We start from the raw sequence: 20347 nt of genomic DNA, 5'->3' as shown, positions 1-20347 counted from the left end.
CACACCAAGCTGTAAGGGGGGCTATGAAATGTAGTCATGATTCTGGGAGGTTAGATGCCAGCTAAAAGTTGGAGGTTCTGTTGCTAAGGATGAGAGGAAGACAAGATAGGAAGGAAGAAGTAGAAGCCTATTTTCTGCTTTGGAGGAAAAGTGACCTCAGCCTCTGGGGACATAGCCCAGTGGGCGTGAGGCTCTTCCCAACCAGGTCAGTACTGCTGCCTCTTAGGAGAGTTCAGTAAGTGGAGAGGAGGCAGAAGTAATGGAGAGAGTAGAGTCATGGGAAAGGGAAAGAAGAGTTTTCCTTTGACAATGGGGTACAGTATGTGATATGTAAGTGCTTGGCTGATGAATAGACTGCAGTTCTTACTGGGACCTCATTACAGATCCGAAGAGAGGAACTTGTCCTAAACATCTAAGGAGCCAAAGCATTAGTTTATGTTTTCCTGCCGTAGGTCTGCCTCCCTGTGCAACAAAATTGCCATGTCTGCCTCCAAGAGGACAACTTTTCCCAAGCCTCACATTTCTTCCCTTCTAATCTGGGCACCAGGCACCCAGGAGCCCAAGCCTTCCCGTGTGCCCACTCTACCTGCTGTCCACCTGGTCTCATGGTCCCTTCTTAGCACCACAGCAAGGGGAGAGGTGAGAGGTGGATATTATCCTCAGGGATTCCAGGGATGGCTGACATGCCCTTTGCTTCTTTTCTTAGATTCTAGAGTCTCAAATAAAAAACCTAGACATGATCAAGGCAGACAAAAGTGCGATGGAGCAGGAGTTAAAAGAGGTGAGTGAGCAGATTCCTCTCCCCTCCTGCGCCCTCATCCTGAGCCCCAGCTCTCCCACCCAGGGAAATGGAATCATCGAGCCAAGAGAAAGCCTGGCAGGGCGACTTCAGAGTCTCCCTCCACCGTTACTCACATGGAAAGGCTGGGGACACTTCCCAAAAGTAGTCCCATCAACTCCTATTTTCAGTGCTTCAGGTTAGTGACAATTTGTTAGATGAACTTAAAAATCACCCACCAACTCTGTCATAGGAAAACCTTAGCTTAGATCTGATGATTGTCTTTGAGCCAGCATAGACCCCAGGATTGAATTTAAGCCAAGGCTACATATCCAGGGTCCCAAACTTGAAAAAAAAATGACCAAAATGATCTGATCTCCCCCAGCTTCTCCTTGCTCCCACCCCAGCAGCTCTGCCTCTCTGAGTCCCTTTTCTCTCTAGAAAGCTGACAAGAGCATCCTGGCAGCCAAGGCAAGCCGGGTTGATCTGGAGAGGGTGGAAACGGAGCTGAACGAGATGATTCAGGGCATACTGTTGAGGGTCATGTCCCAAGAGGATGACTGGAAGAAGACTGTGGAGCAGCTCAGCAAGGACATGGGCAGCAAGGCGAGTTTCCCTGTATCAGTTATGACTTGTGATGTAACAAATTACCCTGTACTTTAGCAGTTTAAACCAACAAACATTTAGTTTCTGAAGGTCAAGAATTTGGGAGCTGCTTAGCTGGATGGCTCAGGTTCTCCCATGAAGATGCTGTCATCTGAAGGTTTGACTGGGGCCAGAGGAGCCGCTTCCAAGATGGCCCCCTCACATGGCTGTGGGCAAGACTCCACACTTCCTCACGACATGAACTCCTTCTTAGGGCTGCTCAAGTGGCCTCACACCATTGCAGTTGACTTCCCCTAGAATGAGTGACCCAAGGGAGCAAGACAGATGTAGCTTCTACATTTATCAGCTAGAAATCTGTGAATAGCTTTCCTTCATCAACTTGAGCTGATTACCCTGAAATATGGTTCTTTCAGGAAAGACAGAAAAATGATGAATTGTTTCCTTTAGTGATAAGTTTCAGCTGACAGTCATATGGGTATTCCCTTGTAGGTAACTGAGTTTCTTTCTCTTGCTGCTTTTAAGATTCTCTCTTTGTCTTTTGCTCTTGGCATTTTAATTATGATGTGTCTTGGTGTGGCCCTCTTTGGATTCCTTTTGTTTGGGGTTCTCCGCGCTTCTTGGACCTGTAAGTCCATTTCTTTCACCAGGTGGGGGAAGTTTTCTGTCATTATTTCTTCAAATAGGTTTTCAATATCTTGCTCTCTCTCATCTTCTGGCACCCCTATAATTCTGATGTTGGTACGCTTGAAGCTGTCCCAGAGGCTCCTTACACTATCCTCGCATTTTTGGATTCTCTTTTCATTCCGCCCCTCCGGTTGGGTGTTTTTTGCTACCTCGCATTTCAAATCATTGACTTGATTCTTGCGCTCCTCTGGTCTGCTGTCGGGAGTCTGTATAATATTCGTTGTTTCAGTCCGTGTATGCTTAATTTCTAGTTGGTTCCCCAACATAACATCAAGGGTCTCATTAGTTTTCTTGTAGATCTCATTAAGTTTATCAGCGGCTTCTAAACAGTTCTTGAGAGACCTTAAAAGTGTGGTTCTGAATTCTATATCTTCCATTGACAATTTTGTCCTGTTTCTTTGTCTCCGCATTTTGTTATGCTTTCTTGGTGTACCCCCTAGTGCCTTTGTGCGCAGTCTTGTAGTTAAGCCTTGATTGTTGAAGCTAATACCAGGGAGGGTTTGACCTCCAGGCCAAGTGGCTGTGAGAATCAGCTGTGTCTGCAGAGAGAGAACTTCTGTCCTCTAGGGAGGTGCTAATCTAGCCTTTGCCTGAGGCTATCCAGCAAATGGCTCTGTGCAGGGCTTGGGTGGGGCGGGTCACACAGGATCAACAGGGTGGGCCGGAGAGAGCAGTTATGGTGGTTCTCAGTCCTGTCCCCAGGGGCTCTGCCTCTCTGAGTCCCAGCAACCGCTGCACACCTCGGAGAGAAAGCTGCACTCGCTCTGACCGAAGCCAGACAGTCCCGCTTCTCCCGTTTGAGTCTGGGTCCCTAAAGACTCGCCCGTATCTGGAGCTCAGAGTCTGCGACTCCCTCCCGATTGAAAACGCCAGCCGCGCCCTCCACCGCCAGCCTGCTCCGTGCACTCCGCACCTCAGAATTTGACTTCAGCACTGCGCCTCCTCTGAGTGTCCGTATGCGTTTCTCTTTCCTCCTAGTTGTAGGACTTCTACTCAGCCAGCGTTCCTGTGGTTCTGGGTGATGTCCGTTCCATCTTTTAGTTTCACTTTTGAAGTAGTTGTTCAAGGCAGCAAACTCCGGCGTTAACCTATGCCGCCATCTTGGTTCTCCCTGAATTTTTATTATTTAATTCACTCAGTCAGTTAAGTTACTATTTATTTTGTCACTCACATGGTCTCATCTTTGGCTTGTGGGCTAGCTTCTGAGTCCTTTGACTTAACCTTCTGTCATCAGATAACTGTCTTGTTTTCTTAAATGACAAGAGGTCACAGGCTTATTATCAACATTCCCTTCCTGTGACCTGAGTCAGCTATATCTCCTATGGAGTCCTGGTTCCTTTTAGTGGGCATTGGTGTTTAGAGACCAGAATCTGGGTACTGGAAGGAACACTGTAAAAATTCAGAAGTCCCATGTGGAAAACAGTCTGGCAGTCTTTTAAAAAGTTAGACATAGAATTACCATACCAGTCAGCATTTCCACTCCTACGTATCTACCCAAAAGAAACGAAAACTTATGTCTATGTACAAACTTGTACAAGAACGTTTATAGCAGCATTATAGTTGCTAAAAAGTGAAAACAACACAAAAGTCCATCAGTGGGTGAATGGATAAACAATATATAGTTTAGCCATAAAATTAAATGTTATTCAGCCATAAAAAGGAATGCTACAACCTGAATAAGCCTTGAAAACAATATGCTCAGGGAAAGAAGCCAGACAAAAATGCCACAGGTTGTGTTATTCCATTTATGTGAAATGTTCAAAATAGGCAAATCTATAGAGACAGAAAGTAGGTTAGTGGTTACCTACCCCTAGAGATCTGGGGGGAAGTGAGGGGTGACTGCTAATGGGTATGCGGTTTCTTTGGGAGTGATGAAAATGTTCTAAAATTGTTGTGGTGATGATTGCACAACTCTGTGAATATATCCAAAGCCATTGAATGTATACTAGTACTTTGCACTCAGTAAATGTGTTGAATGTGTGAATATTAGTTGTCTGGGGACCATTGGGAGGAATGTTTCTCGGGCCTGCAGGCCTATAGTTGAGCACAGGGTTGGTTTTATCATTTGGAGGCAGGAACTGATGGTGTTTCTTTGCCGTGGCTGCTGGGAAGTTCACTTGGCAGCTCCCCTCTAGCATTAGCGTGCATTAGGGCTATGAACCTTAACCCAAGCTTTGTCAGGTCCCTCTCCTTAACCACCTCACTTTTTTCTGTTTAATCTTGTTAGGCTCGATGTCACTTTGCAGGTTACTGCAAATCCTTTTCTGGAGTGAAGCAGCATGTGAATTAATTGACTAAACACTCCCCCCCGCCCCCACCCTTTGGTTGTTCCAGCTGAACAACACGGATTTGGACAGTCTAAAGAAAGACATAAATGAGGTCTGGCATATAGTCAAGAAGCTGCTAATTGAAGGCCTCCGATTCGACCCTGACAGTGCCGCCGGCTTTAGGAAGTGAGCCCCTCCTGGGGAGGGGTGGAGCTTGTGAAGGCTGGGGGACCCTCTGTCTGGGGAGGGAACGAGAGGGGGATCCCAGGGGATTCTAGAAGCAAGAATTTCAGACCTGTGGACTTGGGGAGAGGGGGCAGTACTTCCCAGCTGGGTGTGGAAAGGGGTTGGGATGAGGCCTGAGAGCACCCAGGCGCTCAGAGGTGGCAGCTCTGGCCTTGGCTGGCGGAGGGACTCAGGAGCACATCTGCTCCAAAGCCCTTTTGCCACAAATGAGGAGTTCAGAGAGGGAAGGAGACATGCAAGTGGAGCCTGGGTGGATCTGGGAACAGAGCCAGGTCCCCTACCCCCATCGAGACAGCACACCCAGACAATGAGGCTTCCTGTCCTCAGATCACCCCTCATGCCCCAAATGTCTACTGTGATGGTTAGCTTTCCAGAAGGTCTCTGGTTTTAAAGACCTCCATGATGTTTAGGGCAGGAAGATGCGCGACACACACTTTTATCCCCCCTTCTGCCCCAGGAGGCCACAAATGGGGGTCAGCAGGGGCCAGCAAAGCCAGCTGAGCAGGGCCAGGCCAGTGGGTGTAGGGTATGAGGGTTAGTCCTGGCCCTGAGGCATAGACAGACCTGCAGCCTCCCCCAACACTGCCTGGGAAAGGGGCAGCGCGCAGGCCTGGCTGGGGTGCCACAGCTGATGAATGATGTCTTCCAGGAAACTGTTTGAGCGGGTGAAATGCATTTCCTGTGACCGGCCGGTGGAGATGATGACTGGCCCGTGAGTATAGTCACCAGGGGGCATCTGTGCCCGCCCTCTCTCTTCTGGACAAACAGAAAGACACACATACACACTCTATGTGCCTGCGGTGTTCTAGAAACATCCTTTATATGCACATCCACATACATGTTTTGTAGACATCATTTCATTTGCTCCCTGTCCCTGGGCAGGCCACCATCATCCCTTCCTTTCTTCATCAGCCCTGTCTGGTGCCCACTGATTCAGGGACTGGGTCAACTCCAAAAGAAAAATAATGGGAGAAAACTATAGGGAAAAGCAAAACTTTGTGGGACTTTTTTGCATGTATTTTTATGGTCTAGTTATTTATTGAGGTGAAAGTCACATAACATAAAGTTAACCATTTTAAAGTGAGCGATTCAGTGGCATTTAGTTCATTTACCATAATATAAAACCACCACTTTTAATCCCAAAATATTTTTATCGTCCCAAAAGGAAACCTCAGACCTATTAAGCAGTCCCCATAGCCCCTGACAATCTTGAATTTACTTCTATCTGTGGTTTTGCCTGTTCTGGACACTTCATAGAAATGGAATCATACAACATGTTGCCTCTTGTGTTTGGCTTCTTCCACTGAGCATTGTTTTTGAAGTTCATCCATATTGTAGCATGTGTCAGCACTTCATTCCTTTTTGTGACTGAATAATAACCCATAGTATGGATAGAACACATATTGTTGACCCATTTATACATTGATGGACATATGGGTTGTTTCCACCTTTTAGCCTTTATGAAAACATATATTTGTTTGAACACCTGTTTCCAATTCTTTTGGATGTAAACCTGGGAGTGGAAGTGCTGGGTTATATGGTAACTCTATGGTTAACTTTTTGAGGAGCCACCAAACAATACTCTAACATGGTTTAAGATCTCCCCGTGTTAGTCACGTCCTGGTGACCCTTGAAGCTCATCAACACCCAGTCCAAGTTCATGGAGGGGGCTGTGGAGCTTTATCCAGAATTTTTCTTTCAAACAACAGGTATCTAATTACAGTATTCTTTTTATTTATTTTTTGTTCATCCTCACCCGAGGATATTTTTTCATTGATTTTTAGAGAGAGTGGAAGGGAGGAGGAGGAGATGGAGAGAGAGAAACATCCATGGGAGAGAGACACATCGATTGGTTGCCTCCCACACATGTCCCAACATGGGCCATGGATCAAGCCTGCAACCCAGGTACATGCCCTTGACTGGAATTGAACCTAGGATTCTTCAGTCTGTGGGCCAACACTCTATCGACTGAACCAAACTGGCTAGGACTATTTTTTAAATTATTTTTTTGTTTGTTTGTTAAACCTCATGGGAGGATATTTTTTCCATTAATTTTTAGATCGAGTGGAAGGGAAGGAGGGGGATGAGAGGAGGGGGGAGAAAAAGAACAACATTGATGTGAGAGAGATACAGCTATTGGTTGCCTCCCACACACACCCCGACCAGGGTCGGGCATTGAACATGCAACCCAGGTACGTGCCCTTGACCCGGAACCACGCTGAGAAGCTGTGGTGCTCAGGCCAACACTCTAACCACTGGGAACACTGGCCAGGGCTGTTTTACTTTATTTTTACTTTTATTGGGGTTTAATACACATAACATAAATTAACCCTTTTAGAGCGAACAGTTCAGTGGCAGTTTGAATATTGACACTGTTGTGCAGCCACCACCTTTAGTTCCAGAATATCTTCATCACCCCAGAAGGAAACCCCTTACCCATTCACTTGTCACTCCCATTCTCCTCCCCCCGCCCCCCAGGCTCTGGCCACCTCCAGTCTGTGTTTGGTTTTTACTTTTATAATTGGAACAATTGTTTTTTTATGACTTAGAAAGATTTTCAGGGTTCCCCAGAGCCCTTGTAGGGCAGCCTCATTTCAGGCCAAGTTTGAGGGTGGCTTCCGGGAGGAGGTGGGAACCCAGTGCCCTCTGCTGGCCACATATGCCTTCCACCGAGCTCTTGTTCTCCGACAGACATCTCATCACCATCCGCAAAGCCCACCTGCTGTCCAGGCTTCGGCCATCTAGTGCCAACAGCTACGAGTACCTGCAGCGGCAACAGATGAGGTGAGCAGACTGGGGGTCTGCCCCACGGAGGTCGCTCAGGACCCAGGATCCCTGTAGAAACCTAAACTGTAGTCCCAAGATCCAAAGACTATCCCAAGGCATTGCCGGCCATCTGCAAGGGAAACACTCAGGACAGTGGCTAGGGCAACAGACAGGCACATGAGATGATCACAGAGGAAAGGAATGGACATATTTATTAGGCATCTATTATGAGCTGGGAAAGGGTTTCTCATTTGAATCTCATAATCCTCTATGAACTAGGATGAATATGCCTACTTCCGAATGACAATGAGGCTTGTTATGGCTGCGCAGACACTGCGCAGAGACATGCCTAAGCCCATTAAACCATTATACCTGCCCTTTGAGGTGTATTCTGTTATCATCCCATTTCATAGTTGAAGAAATTGAGGCTCGGAGAACTTAAGCAACCTGCCCAAGGTCACAGGTAGTGAGTGGCAGAGCTGGCACCTAAACCTGAGGGTTTCCACCAGACCCAGCTGGCTCCCTGCGTCCCAGCCCCATCCCTCACCCTCCGGACATCCAGCTTCCTGGTGCTCCCCCCGCCCCCGCCCCCAGGTGAGGAATAACAGCTAAACAATAACCAGAGCCACACCTGGGAGCCTGTGCCCCTGCCCTCATTTCCCTTGCCTGATTCCTTCTGGAAAGCAAGAGGCTAAGAGCATGCACTTGGCAGGCCGGATCAGGCCTCTAGGAGTGGCTGAGATCTGGAGGAATGTAGGGCTCGATTTTTTTTCTCTGTCCCCTCTGTGCCTGTCTTTATTTACCCACTAGGCCCCAGGCCTGCCTGGCTGCACCACCCAGAATCAGCTGGAAGAAATTCCAGTCTTCTCTTGCTACTGGCCAGGCCTTCAGGGCCTGTCCTTAGGCTCCTCGGGGGCGGAGGGGTCTCTAGGTGGCTGCTGACCCTCCTGCTCTGCCCCAGGGAGCAACAGCAGCTCCAGAACCTTGGAGACCAGGACTGGCACGACGGCCCTGGGAATGATGCGAACCTCAAGCTCAAGTCATATAACTTGACAACACTCTATCCCTATGGGGACCCTGATATTTTGGACTATGATACCGTGAGTCAGGTCGCAGCCCGGGTGGTGGGTGACCCCTGGGAAGCCGTGCTCTGTCTGTTGGGCCTCTGTATATACTAGAGGCTCAAAGACACTCCCTTACCTGGGGCCCGGGCCCTCCAACAGGCCGAGGTGGACATCCTGGGAGTGGATGGGATCCTGTACAAGGGCCGAATGGAGAACCAGGAAGGCACACAGCCACTGACCAGCGTGGAGAAGGAGCTGGCTGGTGAGGGGCGTCAGGCCTTCCTGGGCACCCCTGCCTGGTGTCCTGGCTTTGCTGGTCAGCATGAGCAAATGCAGGCAGGGTCCAGGGCTGGCGCAATTCCTGACTGGGGCGTCCTCACACAGCCACTTGCAAAAATGGGGTCCTACTGTATGCCAGGCACTCAGCCAGGCACCAGGGAGGCACAGGGGAACAAAATAGATGGTTGTGCCCTGGAGTCTCCACATGAGTAGGAGAAGCAGACCATAAGCAGGTAACCGAAGGTGAGGAAGAACAGCTGGCCTGAAGGGATGGCCCTGGTCCTAGGACAGCTGTGACAAAGTGTGCAGGTTTGGGGAAGGATGCTGATGGCCCACCCAAAGATGGGATGTTGGGCTGGTGATGGGAGAATTGTAACAAGGCACACTGGTCCAGGGAGAGGGACTGGATGCTGCCTTGAGGCCTGTGAAGAGGGACTAGGGTTTTACTGGATGAAGGGGTCAAGTGGGAGGAGAGCAGTCCAGGTGGAAGAAATAGCAGGTGCAAAGGCCCTGGGGAAGCCAGGCATAGTCAGGCACTCAGAAAGGTGAGTCCACCTGAGGTGCAGAGATTGGGGTGTGATGAAGAGGATGTGGACAGACTCTGGAGGCCAGTGTTTTAATGTCAAGGATGGGCTAGGATTGGGCTGGGGGAGAGTCTGTCACACTTGTTGAATCAATGCTCTGGTTGCTGCAGTATTGAGGCCCTGGCTCCAACTGGCTTCTCCCAGGGACTCCACCATTTAGCTCCAGCACTATGCCAGCAATACCAAAGGAATGCCTTCTCTTACTGGGCTTGTGACCGTATCTCCCCAGTCCCTGCCTCCATCTTTGCATGGCCTTCTCCCTGTTATTCTCCTCTTCTGTTTCTTTTAAGGACATGTGTCATTGGATTTAAAGCCCAGCTTAACCTAGGATGCTCTCATCTCAAGATCCTTCACTTAATTACATCCGCAAAGACTTTTTCTCCAAATAAGGTTACATTCACAGGTCTTTTGAGGGCCACCACTCAACCTATTAAAGGCCCTCCCTCTGGTTCACGAGGGCAGGCTACCATCTTAAACCCTATGATGTCCCTCATGGAGCAAGGATGTGGCCTGCAGGGTTAACAGCTCCTTTCCAGGTGCCTGGCAGAGGATGCTGTTGGGAGGGGACTCAGGCTGGGCTTTAGGGATCAACAGGCAGGATAATAACAATGGTGGCTAATATACAACTGGGCAGGCATTGCAGGCAAAGGCAGCCTTGGTGGAGGGACCAGGATAACCTTACACACCTGGCCCTCAACCCCACTCACTCACCAGACAATACTCCTCTCCCTCCAGATGAAAGGGTATGGCTCATTCATTCTCAAGACCCATAAGCAGCAAAGCAGATGGAATCATGATACCTCAACTGCTTTATCCGGCTTAAAGGCAACAAAGTCTAGCATTAAAAAATAATTAGGATCACCCTGGAGGTGTGCCCAGGTAGTTAGAGCATCGGCCTGTGCACCTAAGGGTCACAGGTTCAATTCCCAGTCAAAGCACATATCTGGGTTGCAGGTTCGATCCCTGGCCCCAGTCAGGGCTCATTCAGATGTTTCTCTCTCTCCCTCTCCTTACCATCCTCCTACTCTCTCTAAAATTCAATGGAAAAAATATCCTTGGGCCCTAGCTGGTTTGGCTCAATGGATAGATAGAGCATCGGCCTTTGGACTGAAAGGTCCCAGGTTCGATTGCAGTCAAGGGCACATGCCCGGGTTGTGAGCTTGATCCCCCAGTAGAGGGCATGCAGGAGGCAGCCAATCAATGATTCTCTATCATCATTGATGTTTCTATCTCTCTCCCCCTCTCCCTTCCTCTGAAAACAATAATATATTTAAAAATATATATATATCCTTGGGTAAGGATTAACAACAACAACAAAATCAATTAGAAGCGTACCTGTGGCCAGATCTTTTGACCAGTGTGCTCTTAGCACTTTTATTTACTCAAAAGAACATTTAATCCAAAACAATTATTATTAAAACTCAACTAGTTGGTGTGAGTCCCTCGCTGGTCCAGCCTGGTCACAGATACATTCATCTGTTCATCCCAACAATTTCCACAGTATCCTGCTGTGCACTCAGCCTTTGTCAGCCCCACGAGGGGTATCCAGCCAGCCTGTGGCCTGCAGATGCCTGTACTGTGGTCAGGATCTCAGGGCAGAGGAACACCCGATCTCCAGGGAGTGCTGCTCCCAGCAGGAGGGCGGTGGGCATGCTGAGGCTGGTAGTCAGTAGGCTGGACTTTCAGAGAATCTCCATGGAAGGCTAAGCATGGGCAGGGCTCAGGTAAGAAGCGATGGCAGGGGCACAGAGGCAGAAGGTAGAACTGAGGAAGTAGGAGACTTGTCCCCAGCCTTCACCTTCCCCACCATCTCTGGGTGAACTGCCTGAAACACACCCCTGGCCAGGCCCCTCCCCAGTTCAGAGGGACTACTTTAATGAATTATCATAAACTGAGTGGCTTAAAACAACATTTTGTTTTAGTTCTTGAGGTCAGAAATCTGGAATGAGTCTTCTGGGCTAAAATCGAGTTGTCAGCAGGGCTGGTTCCTTCTGAGGCTCTGGGGAAGAATCTGTTTCCTTGCTGGTTCTACCTTCTAGAGGCCTCCTCATTCCTTGGCTTGTGGCCCCTTCTTCCGTCTTCAGAGGACATCACTCTGACTTTAGCTTCCATTCTCACATCTCCTTCTCTGACTCTGACCCTCCAGCCTCCCTCATAAGGACTCTGTAATCTAGGACCATCTCCCTGTCTCAAAATTTCTTAATTGAGTCACATCTGTAAAGTCCCCTTTGCCACATAAGGTGGTGTATTCATAGATTCGGGGGATTAGGACATGGGCATCTAGGAGGGCATTGTCCTCAGAGTCCAGACTCCTTGGCTGATCTTCAGGGTCCCTTGGCCCCCTTGCCTTATCTGTCCAACCTCATGGAACTGTTCTCTCGCTCTGTCTCAATGAGCCAAGCTCTTCTTGCCTTTGGCCTCTGCCCACACTGTGTACTCGGCCTGGAACCCCTGGAGAACCTTTCCTATTTGCCAGGGCCCAGTGTTCCCTCCCGTTGGGAAGTTTCCTGGCTTATGCAGAGGTGGGAAAGCTCAGAGAAGAGCCCAGCAGGAGCGGATGTTGGGGTCAGGTGGAGAGTTCGGGTCTGGACATGTAGAGTCGAAGGTTGTGGGGGACGTCAAGGACAGTGCTGGGTCAGCAGCTGGGCTCCCTGGCCTCGCTGTGTCTCCATTTGGAACCTGTACCCTTGGTCCACATCCCTTACCTTGAAAGGAAGTAATTTGACAGTCTTGCTGGTCGGCTAGTTGGCAGGTCCCATCTCTGACTTGGGGAGGGATACAGGTGCCAACTGGGAATCAGAGTGGGAGCCAGGGAGCACACCTCAGCCAGGCATTGGCTCTTGGGCAGAACCCATCAAGCACACGGGTGGTGGTTCTTAACTCAGGTTCGAGGGACATGACCCAGGCTATGGATCCCAGGGGCTCATGGGCAATCAAGGTGGTGCCATTGGGTCCTTGAGGTTGTAGGCTCAAGGAATACAAGAAGCTTGGGAGGAAAGGGCATTAACAGAGGTAGAAGGAAAGGAAGGGAGCAGGAAGAGACCCTCAGACAGTGCACAGACTTGATGAGGTCCAGGCCAGCCCAGTGGGGAGCTTCTGAGCAGACAGCCCAGCAGATGACCAGGCCCTGTGCTCCCGTCATTGGTTGGAAGTGCTAACAGACTCCCAGCTGCTAACAGACCCAGGAACTAACAAACTGTGAGCTGCTGACAGTCCCAAGATGCTCACAGACCCCGGGTACTAAGGCCCTGAGCTGCTAACAGGTGGAGGCTTTTCACCCCTGTGCTTCCTGCAGCTGACCAAGTTCTTTCTTCAAGGAGATCCGTGTGGCACCTCCTGCTGCCACATGGCCCAGGTCATTGCTAAGCCTTCAGTGTCAGGTGTGTTTCAGAAGCCGCTGGGGAAACTCAGTGTAACCAAAATAAAGTTACTGCTCCCTTAGAATTTTTACTCCATGAGAGATGGTGAAATGTAAATGAATAAGTCATAAGTCAATGAGTAAATAAGATGAACACAGGAACGGGGGGAAGAATGACCAGGGAGAGGTCCCTGTTGAGTGGGTGTCTAAAGGACTCTCTGGGAAGGGACATTTGAGGCAGGAATTGTCAGGACATAGCTGTTCAGGCAGAAGGAACAATTGGTGTCCTGCACAGGCAGGAGCTTGGTGCCCCGTAACTCTTGCCTGTGCCCTGCTTGGCTGCCTACTGGACCTGCCCTCTCCTCTTCACCCCTCCATCTTCGCTCTCATGGCCTCTTCTACTGCACATTCCCGTCCTCTTCTGCAGCGGCCTTTGGTCTGGGTTCTGAATGGCCAGTCATAGTGGTTCTTGGGTTCAAAAGTGGATGGAGCCAAACCCAGAAGACCACCTATTGTATAACCCCCTCTATGAAACGCCCAGCGCAGACAAATCACAGCAGCAGGAGGCAGATGAGCAGTTGCTAGGGGCTGGAGAAGAGGGGAGAAGAGGGAATGATTGCCTCATGAGCATGGGGTTTCCTGTTGGGGTAATGAACTGTTCTGGAACCAGATGGAGATGATGATTGCACAACCTTGTGAATGAACTTAATGCCACTGAATTATTTCCCTTAAATGGTTAATTTTATGTTATGTGAATTTTACTTAAAAAAATGCACACATGAGATGAAAGGCAGGAAGATGGGGGTGGGGGCACTCTGATGGTCTGGCCCTCAGTGGAGTGGGAAGATCTAAAGAACTGCCAGACATCTAACCTGTAAGTAGTCCTGCCAACATTTCACTGTATCTTAATGTCTCCTCCCGGGCCTTAAGTTACTTTCAAAAAGCCTTTTTCTGATACCTTAGATTTAAGAAGCTCAAGGTGGGGAGGGATGATCCTTCCATACACAAATGGGGGGTTGGGGGGGTCAGGTGTATTTGGGGGGGGGGGGCTGGGAAATGGCAGTCCCACCAGACTGAAAAGGCCTTTGCAGGAGCTAGAGGACAGGATGGGGGCTCCAGGGAGGTGGGGGGCGGGCAGATCTCTGGAAGGGCCGCCACCCATTCCTGTCTCTTCCCCTCTCTTTTCCACTAAGCTGTAAAGGTTCCACGTCCCCCGACTCGAAACCTATATGAGCGCTTTGGTGTCATCTGCCCCCGTGAGTACCTGTTCCCCAAGCCGCTGGCCCAACTGGGATTCTGGTTGGGTCCCTCAGTCCCAGACCGGGGCTGTCCTGCCCCGCCTTGTACATCTCTCACATGCTCTGGAGTGGCTCCCACCCAGCACCCAGCTCCCAGCTCCCATTCTGGGCTCCTGCTTCACCCTTCAGTCTGGCCTCCTGGCCTGGGCACCTAGGCCAGCTATCTTTTCCCAAGTGGCCAGTTGGCTGCAAAGGTGGGAGAAGGGAGCCCACTCATTCTCCGGTGTTTCTCTGCTGGAGCCCTGTGAGCTGTATCAGGGCATGACCACCGCCCTCCCCCAATATCCACCAGTCAGGGCTCCTTGACCAGGCTAGGGAACTGAGCTCCCCTGATGCATATCACCCTGTACCAGGCATTTGTGGGCACTTTACAGTGGACAAAGCACTCTCTCCCTTCTGATCTGTTCTTATCCCAGTTGGTGCCCAGAGTTACGGGGCACCAGTCCGTTTGAAAGAGGGGGAGCTGAGGCACAGCAACCCTGGGCTGAGGAATGCCAGAGCCAGGACTCCTCCGGGTGCCCTGCTCCACTCCTGGTGTGCTTTGTCTTGGGTCACCCCTCACCCCGGAGGTTTAGGGTGCTTGCGACTGGATGAGCCGCGATGAAGCACTTCCAGTTTAGGGTTTCTCCGCTCCTTAGTCAGGCTAGTCTCTCCTCAGAATGTTCTTAGGACAAATCACGGGTCTCTCTTGCCCCTCCCAGCCCTGCGCTCCAGTGCCAACATCCGCTCAGAGACTTCAGGCCCCCGTTCAACGACACCAGCTCACACGCCATCTCTACCACCCTTGCCACTGCTGCCTCCGCTGATGCCACACCTGCAGGAGCCCCAGCAGGCCTCAGGGTCCATCAGGCATCCAAGGCCTCAGCGCCTCTATTCCCGAGTCAGCACGCAGACGACCTAGTAGCCTGACCACCTGTGAGCCCTGCACCCTGTGCCCCCACCATCCCTTCCCCTCCCCGTGCCAGCCAAGACCAGGTCTGGGGAATGTGCAGGGGCCCTGGACATAGGGGAGGGGACCTCCATAAGGGATTCATTGTGACCTAGTGGCTTTTAATCACTTTGCATATAAATACAACACAATCCTTCTTAGCCTATGTTACGTGAAGAGCACAGCTTTCTAGATTGAATTTTCCACTAAACCAATCTAATCCCTTAGCCAATTTTTTTCCTGCTAATCCTCACCTAAAGCTATTTTCCCATGGATTTTTAGAGAGAGAGGGATTGTGGGGGAGAGGGAGAAACATCGATGTGAGAGAGGCACATTGATTAGTTGCCTCTCACATGCGACTCCACCAGGACCGGAGACTATACCTGCAACCCAGGTACATGCCCTTGACCAGAAATTGAACCCATAACTCCTTTGTGCTCAGGCCAACACTCTAACCACTGAGAAACACTGGTCAGGGCTCCTTGACCAATTTTCAATATAGCTTAGTTCAAGTGGTTTAAAAAACACTTTCCTTTTTACTTTGCTGAAATGATTTCATCAGTTTCAGTTCCAGTGTCTGCCACTATCCATTTTCTTTGGGTGCCATTATTTCTACCAGGACCAATTTTCTCATGGGAACCAAATGTTACCACATGCATTTTTAAAAAATTTGTATTGATTATCTCCACCAGTAATTGTTATGAAGTGAATGTTTAAAGAAATTGGTTATTTGTATTTACTTCTGGCGAATCCCTGAGGGACTTGGAGCGATGCCCCTGGAATAGTCCAGGATTGCTCTGTCCCATCCAGGGCTGGGGTCCTGCACGCCTGGGAGGCGAGTCTGGTTCCCATGCTAACTGCCCATGCGCTTGGTGGAACAGATCAAACCGGGCGGTCAGAACACTCCGAGCTGGCAGCTTAGGGGCCCTCCTCGGCTTGTAGAGCTGAGCTCACACCTGCCTGCGGGCCTGCATAGTCCACGCCTGGCTTGATTTCTTGCCGTGGGTGGCTCATCCCTCCCTCTGGGTTTTCACTCCCTCACTTGTCCAGTTGTGCTCTGCCCTTTGTGTACTTGATACTCTATCAATTTCATACACTGAAAAAGTTTTCCCTCTGTGTAGTATCAGACCATGACCCTCCCCCACCACCATCCACTAGAGGCCCCTGGGAGTGAGGTGGGGTGAGCTATTGGGGGGGGGGGTGTCTTCCCTGAGTGGGGGAGGCTGGGGGACTCAAGGCTCTGCCAGGGAACTGGCATGGAGAGTTCCCTAGACCAGGTGGCATTGGAGTCCAGGGACACTGTGTGCCTGCCCCTTCCTGATGTCCCCCAGGCTTCCCCCCAGTTCCCTACTGGTGACCACTCCCAGCCCTGACTTCTCTTTTCTCTCTCCAAGGACTGTGTCCACATGGGGCCAAGCTCTTCCTGACCCAGATCTATGCCGCCTGGACAGACACTGGTGCTGAAGCCTCAGCCTCCATCCCTATCCCACCACACCCCCCATATCACAGATGAGTATTTTTGGCAACTCCTCCCCAGAATAAAATCTTTCACCTTTCACTTTTCTGACTGTGGATGAGGGTAACTGACCCAGTGTCCTTTGTGGAGGGTGGCTTTGCCTGCCCAACATGAGCGTGTGAACCTGCTGGTCCCTCCTTGGCCACCATGCCAGGGTCAGCCTCCCAGAGCCACTGGAACCACCGTGGCTGACCCTCAGCAGAGAATTGCAACCAACCATCCCTCCTCCGTCATACTTCCCACTGTGGCAAAGTGCCCTGAGCTGCCCCAGGCCTGTATGGTGGACAGATCAGGGGTCTGTGGGCAGGGACATTGGTGTGACTTGCCCAGGGTAACCGTGAGGCCTCAGCTCTCCAGCCCCTACCCACGAGGCCATACTTCTTGGATGCTGTACACAGGTAAGAGGGCCTGGACTTCTCTGAGGCAAGAAAGGGAGATATGGCCTGTGCTCTGGCAAACAGGCAGCTGGAGTTCCTGGGAAAGTTCCATGCCAGCCTTGTCCCTTGAAACCCTGACATGAGGGCACCCACAGGCACCTGGGCTCGCCACTCTCTACCTCTCATATCCATCCCCATTTGGCCCCTCAAAGCTGCGTCCTCAGCCATTTCTCAGAGTCAGTGCTCTACTTGGTTCCTGTAGCCCAGGGAGTGGAGTGAGACCCGGGAATCAGTGTGTAATCGTTTGCTTTCTGACAGCCCTCAATGCTCTGGAGGGTGGGAAACCGCAGTCCCAACTGCAGCCAACCAGGGGCAATCCTGAAAGACGACAGTCCTCTCCCCTATGGGGTGGAGGAAGCTGGCCTTAGGCCTGGTCCCAGGTGGAGATGCAGGCAGAATCCTTGCAGAACTCCCCCTCCCTGATCCCAGCCCCACGGGGTGGGACCTGAAGGCCTTGAAAACTGGAGGGGAGGTGCTGTGCCCACTGCCAGGGCAGCTGCCTCAGGAGGGTGGCCCACCCCACCCCAGCAGGGGAAGGTGCTTGGGGAATGGACAGAACAAGGGGTGGAGTCAGCAGAATAGGGATTTCAGAGGGTCCTAGGTCCAGATTCCTCCTCTGCAAAGGGGACCACAGCCCCAGCCTGGGACACAGTGGCAGGGCCAGGCTGGACAGGGAGTAGGGTGACCCAACTGCCTGAGAGAGAGAGAGAGAGAGAGAGAGAGAGCGCACGCGTGTGCTGGGGTGGGGGGCGGGGGGTCTGGAACGTTCAGCTTTAAGACAGATAAATTGGTCATATGAGGTGGAAGTCATGTGGGGTGGCCAGTATGTAGGGCTGCATGAATGAGCCTACAGGAAGGGAAGGAAATGCCTCTTGCCAAGCACAGGGTCATGCCTTAAGGTGCTGCCAGAATGGAGATGCTGTGTGACCGCCCTGCACCCCCAAACCCAGTCCCACAACCCACCGATGCAAGTTAAAGGGTCACTAAACATTTTCTCCTTTTCAATGACCAGGAACTCATTAACCCTAAGGTATAAATGACGACAGCAAACGTGTGTCCCAAACAAGTGGATCTGCATTGGAAAAAGCACTACCAATCCCCAAACGCAGGCTGCCAGGGGCAGCAGTGAGGCAGCGCTTTCTGTGCAGGCGCTCTGAAATCAGTCCACCCTGGTCCCCGTCACCATCACCTTGGCCGGCTTGACCCCTGACTTTGTATGGATTTAGGCAGAGACCCTCCAAACCCCAACACAATTGCCAGAGAAGGGCTTCTCTCCTCCCTCTTCCTGCTCATGGCTTCACCAGGATCCGCAGAAAATGTCCCCACCAGTATTTGCAGCTGTTATTCCCCAGATAAGAAATGGCCCCAGAAAGCAGAGCAGAACTCTGCCGACAGGCTCCCAGCACCTCCTACTGTGCCACTGAGGCGGCCTCAGCCACCCTGGAGGAGGACCTAGCACCCCACCCCTAAAAGAGTGGTGTGCTTTTAAGGCTCATTGGAAATACATATACTGCCCAATCATAGCTGTGCCTAAGCAACCAGAGACCTTTCCAAATGTAGAAATTGGAGAGAGCTTTGCCTCAAAATATCTCCTTTGGGCCCAACCCAGGCAGCCTCCCCAACACTGACACTGGGAAGCAACTGGAGTCAAAGCCAGTCTGTCCTCAAATGAGTCCTGCTATGAAAAGCCCCTCAGAGATCCGGGCCCCAGCAGCCCCGCCCACTGGGTTTGGGGGCCAGCCTTAGGGACAGTGAGGTTTTCTTCGGAGGTACAATGTCTTCTCAGCAAACCCTAGGAAGACCCTGGGGGCCCTCAGCAGCCCTGGGAGCGTCCCCGTCACCCAGAGAATATTGCAGGGGAACAAGCCCTCCTCTCTTTAAAGCTGTGTGAAGCCCTGCCTGCCCACAGAAAGCATTTTAGAGTCACCACTCACCCGCCAGGTGCCACCCACCCCCACCCCACAGAGCAGGGCATTTACGTCCAAGCTCCTCCCGGGAAAGCGAGATCGCACCTGATTCCAAGACAGGACGAGAATTCGACACACACACATATCCTGGTGGCCAGTGGAATGGCTGGCTGGTCAAGGGCAGGCTGGCTGTGTCCTCACTGTGATGGTCCGCTTCAGCCAGCTGTGGCCATGAGGGAACGTCAATGTTACAAATTTCCAAGATAAGCCAGAAGGGAGGCATTTCATGTAAACTATCCTCATTTGAAAATGTTGGCAGACAAAAAAACACACTATGCAAGCCAAACAGCACACTATGGGACTGTGAGTTTGCAATCCCCTAAGACCGTGGTCGGCAAACTGTGGCTCGCGAGCCACATGCGGCTCTTTGGCCCCTTGAGTGTGGCTCTTCCACAAAATACCTCGTGCGGGCACGCACGTACAGTGCAATTGAAACTTCGTGGCCCATGCGCAGAAGTCAGTTTTCGGCCTGGGCGAGTCTATTTTGAAGTACTGTTGATATTTGGCTCTGTTGACTAATGAGTTTGCCAACCACTGCCCTAAGACAACCATACCCCCCTCTTTTAATGGCAGACCAGGGGGTGCAGCCGCCTCTTGTTCTTGGGAGGCCAGGTCGTCATTCCCACACACTGCCACATTCCCCCTTCAGAAAAAAAAAAAAAAAGATATGCAGAGCTCAAATCACATTCCTGAAAGCGACTTCATGGATGCAAATGGTGTTTTTAAAGTGGAATTTTGGAAACAGTCATTTGAAGCTCAAGTCTGGTGGTCATGTAGGTGACCAAGCCCAGAAGAGGGTGGACTTTGAAGTGACAAGGCCGATTTTCCCAGGTGCCTGAGAGTCACCTGAGATTCAGCCGAACCTGGCTGTAAGTATCTGTTCCATTCGTATACCAGCACCTTTACTTTTTAGCCCGTTTACACTTGAATATGTAATAGATGGTTATTGATGCCTTCAGTATTATTCCTGAGCTTCCAGGCTTGGGGAAGCTAAGGAAGATTCCCGGTTCTCTGTGTCAGTGTGAGGACTTGTGGCACCTACATAGGCCCACCTCTGGCTCCCCTTGAGTTTGGCCAACTCACTTCTGCAGCCATTCCCTTGCCTGGAGATGCTCAGCCAGGGGGCTCCAGGCACACCTGGCAGGGCCGCTCTCTGCATTGCTGGAAAGTACCCGAGTCCCCAGCTCCGGCCCTGTCCTCTGCTTCCTCCTGCTCTGGGTCCCACCTTGCCTGGTGCAAACCATATCACTGGGCCCTCCTCCAGAACGGTTGCCTCAAGCACCCAAGGGACCCTTATGCTTTATAAGTTCAGGGGCTGGGAAAGGTATGTGCTGGGTGGGAAGCACTTGGGAGCTATTTTACCTTTAAAAACAGCTTTGACATAATTAACATGCTACAGTGCCCATCTTTTAAAGTGTGCAATGGGTTTTTATTTTTTTAACTTTATTTCTCATTAATAGCTCCTAAGGAATTTTATTGACTTTAGAGAGAAAGGGAGAGGGAGAAATAGAAACATCAATGATGAGAATCATTGATCAGCTATCTCCTGCACGCGTCCCCTGCACCCCC

At 50.9% G+C, this 20347-nt stretch overlaps 1 protein-coding gene across 1 annotated transcript in view; it reads left to right on the top strand.

The window, feature by feature from the left end:
* LOC308518556 (uncharacterized protein C16orf96) overlaps positions 1-16415 on the top strand; it is a gene marked incomplete at its 5' end in the record, with an annotated part of 38006 nt that extends 21591 nt beyond the window's left edge. Inside the window, 10 exons of the mRNA XM_081090282.1 lie at positions 707-781; positions 1220-1384; positions 4403-4521; positions 5231-5293; positions 7273-7365; positions 8309-8447; positions 8571-8673; positions 13826-13888; positions 14632-14845; positions 16253-16415. Of these exons, the coding sequence (XP_080946408.1) occupies positions 707-781; positions 1220-1384; positions 4403-4521; positions 5231-5293; positions 7273-7365; positions 8309-8447; positions 8571-8673; positions 13826-13888; positions 14632-14831 (1020 nt within the window). The 3' untranslated portion in view covers positions 14832-14845; positions 16253-16415. The remainder of the gene's footprint in view (positions 1-706; positions 782-1219; positions 1385-4402; positions 4522-5230; positions 5294-7272; positions 7366-8308; positions 8448-8570; positions 8674-13825; positions 13889-14631; positions 14846-16252) is intronic.
* Positions 16416-20347: the final 3932 nt, after the last annotated feature.

This window comes from Myotis nattereri (assembly GCF_964212035.1).
Source record: "Myotis nattereri genome assembly, chromosome: 4".
NCBI classification, from domain to species: domain Eukaryota; kingdom Metazoa; phylum Chordata; class Mammalia; order Chiroptera; family Vespertilionidae; genus Myotis; species Myotis nattereri.
This window is presented reverse-complemented; position numbering and strand designations above follow the sequence as displayed.